The 8,484-nt window shown below is 51.0% G+C and overlaps 1 protein-coding gene across 1 annotated transcript; it reads right to left on the reverse strand.

Moving 5' to 3' along the window:
• Positions 1–7: 7 nt before the first annotated feature.
• Positions 8–8,385, reverse strand: SCNN1B (sodium channel, non-voltage-gated 1, beta subunit; the record flags this gene model as incomplete). Its single annotated transcript, XM_009583760.1, has 10 exons — positions 8–59; positions 488–563; positions 1,428–1,489; positions 1,789–1,846; positions 2,036–2,111; positions 2,738–2,855; positions 6,022–6,129; positions 6,573–6,736; positions 7,207–7,310; positions 8,192–8,385. Coding segments are annotated over 10 exons (1,012 nt in total), but the record flags the coding sequence as incomplete, so codon positions are not given.
• Between the last annotated feature and the right edge of the window lie 99 nt (positions 8,386–8,484).

Here is an 8,484-nt window from a genome sequence, read left to right on the forward strand (position 1 = left end):
ACCGAGCCTCCCATCCAGAACCCGAACTGGCCTCCCAGGCTCGACAGCAGCCAAACGATCTGCGGGGAGGAGAGCAGGAGTGAGCCGAGGCAGCGGGCCTGGTCTGTGGTCAGCCCCTGCCCATCACCCTGCGTGCTGGCGCCGAGCCGGGTGATGCCCCTGCCCCCCTGACCTGCCTGCCGAGTCCCTCGCCTTGCGGGGGCTGCCCCGCAGGGGCTGCGCCACCGGGGCCGCCTGCCCCGCACTGGCGATGGGGAGGGGAGGTGGAGGGGAAGAACAAACTGGGGGCCGCGAACCGCCGGTGGAGGCGGCTTCGCTCATTGCCACGGACGTGTGAAGCAGCAGCACCGAGGGACTCAGCAGACTCCGCTGAGGAGCATCTCCGGACAGGGGCGATCAGCCCTGAGGAGCTGAGCCCTGCCTGTGCGTCTGGGGCGACTTGTTTCTGCCTCCGCTCACCGGGCACCGTGCAGGGATGGGCACTCACCGTCGTGGCGGCAGACTCCGAGATGGTGCGGTAGTTGTACTCCTGGAAGTAAATGTTCAGCTTGATGATCCCGTTCCTGCAAGGGACAAACGGCAGCTCAACACAGCGCCGGGCTGCAGCGTCCTGCGCCTCCGCTCCCACGCCTGCCCGCGGGAAGGGCTGCGCGCAGCTGAAACTTCCACCGGGCACGTGGAAAAGTTAAAAAGTGCCACTGGCTGCGAAGGGGAGAGAGACATGGTTCTGAGGTTCCTCCTGAAGGAGCACTTGGAAGCTTCTTTGGGGCTGTTTGCTTTGCTGTTTCCAACTGCCCTGGTTGGTCTAGAGGGGCCGTCGCCCCCCCTCGGTGCCCTGCACCTCGTGTTCCTGTGTGCACCAGAGCGGCTGCGTCACGACCGACCGCGTTGCAGGGGGCTTAATGTGTACAGATCAGCCAGTATCTGTGAAACCATTTCCTGATTCTCCAGTTTTTTTCCTTGGGGGAAAGAACCCTCTTCTTTTCCCACTAATTCAGAGTTTAGGTTTTCAAAGGATAACTTGGCAGTTACCCTAATTTTGGTGCATCCCCCCTATTGCTGCTGCTGTTGGCAGATTCAGAGACGTAAGTCTAAAGGGACGAACGTTACGATCCAGGAGCTGGACCCTGGCAGTTCACAGCTTCAGAGCTTCCAGACTCCTATATGCAACTGATCAGGAGTGCTGCGGTTAATGTCGGTTTTAACTTAACTCACGTTTGTCGGACCCAGTTGTCACTATGGAGAGCAGAGGATATGCATTAAGTGCGTTTCAGATTTGCTTTATGTATCTTCCAGGCAAACGTGCGCCAAATCTTGTCCTCCCTCTGCATTAGCACACGTGTGCTCTGGCCCATCGCCAAGGTTCACGTCCGTCTAATGTTAACAGGCTCAATAGAGAAGATAAAGTAGTTGTTCCTTTCACTTACCTGTCCAGAGTCACATTTGTAGACATATCCCTTTCATAAGACAGAATATGGAAAATCCAGTCCTAGGAAAACAAAATGTATTCAGAACCGAGCAGAAGCATCTCTCTGGGCGCCTGCTGGGGCAGGACCCCAAGGAGTTGCAGGACTCGGTGCAGGACCCCTGGGCAGGAGGAGCCGCCGTGGGGGTGTCCCTCCTCCTGCCTCATGCCCTGGCACTAGTGTTTGTTTGCACCCTGAAAATGTGTAATTTAGCAAAGAGGCACTTGCTACCTGGACATTAGCTCTGAAAATACTGAGTGATTCATGTGGCTAAGACGAGGTAATTATTAATGAATGTTTCAAAACAAGAAATGGGTGATACCTCCGAAGCTTCAGACGGCCAGTCTGCCATGGAGATGGTCATCTTATACTGCGTGTCGCTAGGGAGAGGAAAGGAGAACGTTGGTACAGAAGTTTCCCCTCCTCCGAAGTCACTGGAACTTCAGTTCTCATGCAGAAAAGCAGCCCCACATGATTTGCTGCCATTTTAGAAAGGTCAGAATTGATGGGAGACGAAACGCAGGGTCCCCTCCACCTTTACAGCTGCCAGAAGTGGCTTATGTACTTACTTGCACGTTTCCTTACAAGAGTCAATACAAATCTGTCTGTGTCTTATACTTGATCTCAGTGATGAATAGCAATATGCTGTTTGGTGAAAACAAAAAATCAAAACATCTGTTTAGATAAGGACCCTGCTTACTGGATTATATCAATTTCATTTAATAAAATAAATATTTAGGTATGAGCCTGCTGCACAGGTTTGCTGTCTTCCCCTCTAACCTTCCTTGCCTTGAGAAGCTCAGGCAAAGCGGTCAGACAATTTAATAATAAACTAAAAATAGTCGTGCTGCCGGTCTCTGCCCGCCCGTGGGGGAGCACCAGACCCCCCCAGCCCCTGCGCATCCTTGCAGGAGCCCATTGCCCCTGCTCGGGCCAGCTTGTCTCCGAATTCTTCAGGCGCGGAGGCCTGGAGCGTTACCCCGTTTTCTCCCTTGGGTACCCAGAGGCTCCCGTGACCTGCCCCGGCTGGAGCCAGCCGTCCGGCAGAGCCCTGCCCAGGCAGCGCGGAAGCTGGGGACACTCAGCCCACGGCCAGGACCCAGATTTCGCCCCTTCTCCCCGGCACTGACCCGAACGGCCACGGGGAGAATTTACATAGGCAAAAGCCATTCACCTGTTGCATTTACAAATAAAGCTCGCGTCCGCTCCCACCCCTCCGGCGTGCCAGGACCCTGGGGAGGCTGTGCAATTAGTTTTGTTCATGTTCTTACCCCAACCTGGGTTATCTTCGTTATTGCAATAATTCACCCCTTCAGGTAAAGGAAACATATAGTGACCACATCCACAGATTTCAACCATGTGATTTTGGAAACAAGAGCGCAGGCAAGCCTGAAAAAAGGAACAGGGAGCTGCTTAGATGTGGGCTGAGCCCCCTGCTCACCTCTGTGCTGCTGGAGCCTACGCTATGAGAATTACTCGGCTCCAAGGTATTTTCTCTCTTTTGCACCGAACAGCTGATTTTGTGGCTGCACACCGAGAGGGCTGAAGCCGCGGAGGGAGCGGGTGCTGCCAGAGCCCATCCCTGCGCAATGGCATGATCCATCCTCCAGCGCACACCGAGCGTCGCCAGGCACCGCGGCAGGCTCTGGAAGCCCGGCACAAGTGACTCCGGTTTTACAACGGCGAGACCAGGCGGGTGGATAAGCTGCCACGCGTAGAGTTGCGCTGCAGCTACGGTTTTCTTTATGATGCGTTTTTACTGCCGCTCCAGGAAACTTTAAGGCACATCCTAGTTGTGAGCTGCCCGTGGGTAAGTCGCCTTGCAGGACAGAAGGGAACTCGGTGCCTGCTCCCAGTCGCAGAAGAAACTGCTCATTTCTTAACTATTTTAGGGCTTCGTGGAGGTAATATGGAGTTTCCGAAAAGGGATAAAAATGTTCTGTTACACCCATAGACACTGCTGTTGTCTCCAGGCTTTATATGACACACTGACAAAGGGCTGGTTTCCACTTTAAAGCTGGGACTCTAAAAATACTTCAACATAAAGAGCAGGTTTTAGAAATCTGAATTAGCATATCTGTGCATCTGCTTCTCTCCTTGAAAGGATTGCAGCCGCAGCTTCAGCAGCGTGCGAGCCGGGCTGCAGCGCTGCCATTAGCTCAGCGAGGCATGAAGTTAATCATCCGAGATTGGAGTGGGATTCTGGATGAAACAGTGCACAAAGCAATAACAAGGTCTATGAAAAGATAATTAAATTTAACAGCTCCAGCAAGGTAGAACAACCAGAGAATTTCTGTGTGATACAAAATGCTTACAGAGTTCGCTGCAATCAGGGAGTGATGGAAAAGCCTGATTTTGCTGAGAGGTCTCTGAAGTGACGTGAATTATGTGGACATAGAACCCCAGTCAGCATTTAGCAACTTTTAAGTAATAATGCAATCATTTCAAGTATTTGCTTAAACGTTATACAAGCATCTTAAAAAGTAGGGTAAAGTGGTCCAATTGTTATAATTATATAAAGGCAGAAATATAAAAAAACTCTGCTAGAGCAAAGCCCTCCCACTTGTCTGGGTGTATTCTTCAGGCTTTTGTAAATAACCCCCAAACGGGTTTTGATGTTTTCCTCATTGCCAGATCTCACCCTCTAGAAATGCTTCTCCCTTATGTTATAGCCTGTTACAAATTAACCTGTGCTTAATGTTTACACTGTATTTTTCTACAGATTCAAGGTTTACAAACACTCGACTTTCTCATCCCAATTTTAAAGTGAAGAAAAGGCAAAGGTCTGTCTTCATTTCCTACACAAAACAAGCAGGCATTTTCAGGGTGAAAAATGACTTAATTCCCTTAAAGAGAAAAGGATTAAAAAGAGTAGGAGTGTTCAGGAGAGGAATCCCTCCCGTATATTCCTCTCCTGTCAGGGATAAATATTACTTCTGTACACAAAATACGAGCTGCTTTGCACATTAGAGCAATGCCATGGCTAAAACCCGGAGCCCAATAGTCCTCCAGACAGCTTTTATCCTCCCAGAGCGCCCCGAGCAGCAGGAGCCAGCCGATCTCATGAAAAGTGTCACGTTAACGTCCCAGCAAAAGCTCCCGGAGCTGCAGTCACCGTCCTCGCTGCAGGACGGCGCCTGCGGTTGCTGCGGCCGGAGCAGCTTTGCCGTCCCGGTGACAGCGGCACGCGCAGCCACGGCGACTGCTCGTAACCCCTCGAGTTTAGAGAAGTTAGCCTGGGGGACACGGGTAACGCCTGGAGTCCACCCCTTGCTGGTTGATCTACTGACAATTAAGATTTCAGCCAAGCATGGAAATTGTAGGGGGAAAAAAGTATTCTCACAGCTGAAAAAGAAATTAATTGCCTTAATGACATGGCCTGAGCAGCTATTCTTTCTAAAGGAGAAGGACTGCTCTGCAGGCTCCTGTGGCTGAGCTGGGCAGCAGCAGCGGAGCGTCGGGCTGCCGCCGCGCTGCAGCCGCCCCGGCGGGGAGGACGGGGAGCTCCGCGCTCCCAGCTGGGCACTCTGGAAGATGTGTTTCCCCGTGTTTCCTCCCTTATGAAGGACCTGGCACTACCCAAAGCTATTGGGAGTTTCAGCCCGATTCAGACGCCGTCCCCTGCACTGTAGGAGGGGGCTGCCTCCTGGCTCTGTCACCCGGGGCTGAGGGTCCCCAGCACCTCCCAGTGAAACCAGTGCAGGGAGGGAGTGAGGCAGCGAGGTCTCCTTGGCCGGCGCTGCAGTTCTGCCCTCCGGGCCGAGGCAGTAACCGACCGGTGCCTGACAGCAGCCGGGGCTGCTCGGGGAGCCAAAACGGGGGAAAACCGAGGAACCAGCGGCTTTTAAGGGATCCAGGGGCCCAGGCGCACCCTGCTCCCGCTTTGCCTGCTTTTCAGGACGAGTGGGAACCCCCCGCTTCGGGGAGCTGAGCTCCGAGGCAACAGGTTACGAGGAAAAGACCTGCATTAAACTGCGCTCGTATGTGGAGGTAAAAATATCTGCTTTTTCGTCTGCAAATTAGGACCTTGCTGGTAGGTCACACACGGCAGGGTGCCCTGTAACAGCAGAGATCCCGGGGGTTTGCTGTGCTTTGGCTTTTGAGAAAATGACAGAGATGACCTTTTTCATCCTTCTCAAGATGAAACAAACTTCATACCTGGCTAAGGGAACAATAAAGGCTGATGCCCTTTGCTGGCCGTACGAGCTGTGTTGGTGTGAGAAGGAAAACTGAGGATTACGCTAAACTGTGTTGCCTGCCAGAGCAATGTTCCTTATCTTTTGATGCAAGTTTTAATACCTGCATTGTTAGGTCTTGCTCCTGCAATACACAGGTATTTCCACTGGATCCACTGGGATCATTTCCAAACCTGGAGCTACTGAGTGCTCAGACTCGAGTGCTGGTTTATTACCAGAAAAGAAGGTGCCTGTACTTGGGTTATGCTTTCTACTTTGTCATTGCTGATGCTCCAGTAACCCTGCATGCTGGTCAAAGATTTTAACTGCTTTGACGATTTTTCCTAAACAGCCTCGTTTGATTTAGAAACATGTTTTACCTGTATGGAATAGGAAGTATTATATTGGCTATAGAGATTTTTTACAGGGACATCAGACCCGTTCATGGTGCAGTCACTGTAGGGATAGCCCATCCGTTCCAGTTCATCCTGAAAGAAAACCGAAACAGCAAACTTCAGTAGTCATCGCTCCTCCCCAGGTCCCTGGTGCCCGTTTTCTAGAGACTTGTATTCCCTGCTGGCTTTGAAAAAGTCAAAGAACAGGCGGCAGAGCTGAAGGAGATGCAGCCCATTCCCCAGGGCGGATCGAGGCAGATGAGGGTGTTCAAGAGCAGAACGTTTTAGCAAGGCACCTTCTGACATGCTAAAGGAAGAAGGAAAAATGACCTGAGCTCAATATTTTGGCTTCAATAAAGCACTTTGCCAGGACAGTTACATAAAAGTCTCCATAAACCGTTCCAGCCCACAGCTAGCGTATACCTTGACTCTTTTGGTTTGAGCCAGTTCAGCCAAGACTTAAAACAAACTTGGTTGCAGTCCCATCAGATAACATTATTCTCAGACAATCTGCTCTAGAGGAATGCCACACATACCACTAACACGCCGATGGAGGTTTCTGTCCCGGCCATTGCATAGATGCCCTGATCCTTAAGGAAGGGGAAGCTCTTCTGTTGATGCAGCATGAGCCTGGCCCCGGCAGCGGATGACAGGTAAGGGATATAGTCTTGCTGGCTGATGTCCAGAATTAACTTCAGCCCTGGGACACCGGACAAAACACTCAGAACAGGAATTGTATCGAAATGTGAGTCTTTGGAAAAAAAAGGAGCCTCTCTTCTTTTCACTGTGCACAAAAATCTCCGTCCCTGGGGGAAGAGCCGGGGTCTGACTGTCATGTCAGCCTTGCACGTGCATAAATACGCATGATGGCGAATGCACAGGATGGAAATATCTGAGTGAATATTCAGACATTGCCTCAGATATTTTGGCTATCCAGATGTTACACTTCTGTGAAGTAACATCTGTAGTCACATTACTTGTTTCTATGTGGCACGTTTCCCTTTTCAGGGCTCATCCCCTCCTGGAAAACTGTTAATCCCTGCTGTAGTGCTCCAGAGACACAGAAATGTAAATCTGTTATATCTGACAGAAATGGCCACTGAGAGACAGAATAACTCCCAGCACTTCTGCTCCTTTAGCTCCTTCTTTCTTAGCAGAGCTCTCTCTTACCAAACTCAGCTCCAGGATTAGAAGAATTCAAAGCCTCTTCGTCCATGCCCCAGTTAAAGATGTAGCAGTTACCATGGTCTGGGTGATAGATTTGGGTGAAATTCCTGGAAGAATCATGCACATAAAACTGTGACTCTCAGGGAGGACTAAAGGGTTATAAAATAATGCATCTGGTGGGCCGGTGCTTAGCAGCTATGTCTGGGATTCACTTTAAATTGCTTCGTTTGTTGAATGCCTGTATAGAAATTTCAGCTGATACAATTTCAATCAATCAGCTGTTGAAAAAAAAGCAAAGCAAGGTACTAGTGTGTACTGAGACACAGCCACTGGGGATAATGCTTTGTTGGAATGGAAAGGAATCGTCTCTCACACAGACGAGAGAAATAATTGCTTGATCTGAGCTATGGTAACAGGTTTTGGCTGGTGTTACATCTCGTTCTTTGATAATAATTCTCTGTTGCCCTCTTTGCAGAAGGGACCTTGCAGAAGGGGCAGGACTCCTTGCAGCCTGGGCTGCTGCTGTGCGCTCACGTTTCTCAAAACTGGATATATATATTTGATGTTCACAAGGAACAACGACAGCTAAAATGCATTTCTCAGAGCCTTGAGTAAAAAGAGGGGGGGCTGTAACTGGGGGCTGCACTGCTGTGCCAGGGGTATGCTGACTCAGCACCTGGGCTGGCAGCTGGTTATCATTAAATACCCTGGAAGGTCCCATGGATGCTGTTAGTCTCGATATGTCATGAGCAAAACAGCCCATCCAAAACTAAAACTGAAGCCGGCACTATCCCAAAATAACCTGTTTCATCCACGATCACATCCAGAAACCCTCTGGGAAATGTTGTTAGAGTTAAGGACCAGCAGAAATCTCTTTATTAATTGATATATACCTTAAAAAGAGGAAAGAAAAAGGCTGTCATGCCTTTAGCAGCCTGTACCGTTCCTGATGTGACAGAAAAGGGCAGGGAGCTGGGTGTGCACCTACTTGTAGTTGCAGGGTTCGGCCCCATAGAGACACGCCAGGATCATGTCTTCTGCCTGGTAGCCCATCCTGATTCTCTCTTGCAGCGGGACTTTGGAGAGGATGCTCGTGGACTGCAGGATGTACCACTCGGTCACCGCCTGCGCCGCGCTGGTGAAGTTCCTGTAGGTGCAGTTGTCGGAGCCCTGATGGCTGCACTGGGGACACACAGCAGGCAGGGCTGAGCCCGTCCCGCGGCGGGGACGGCAGGGGGGACCTACGGCGCGCGCCCCCTCCCTGGGCGCTTGGCTCGACGC

The sequence above is a fragment of the Fulmarus glacialis genome, unplaced genomic scaffold (genome assembly GCF_000690835.1).
Source record: "Fulmarus glacialis isolate BGI_N327 unplaced genomic scaffold, ASM69083v1 scaffold19608, whole genome shotgun sequence".
In the NCBI taxonomy this organism is placed as follows: domain Eukaryota; kingdom Metazoa; phylum Chordata; class Aves; order Procellariiformes; family Procellariidae; genus Fulmarus; species Fulmarus glacialis.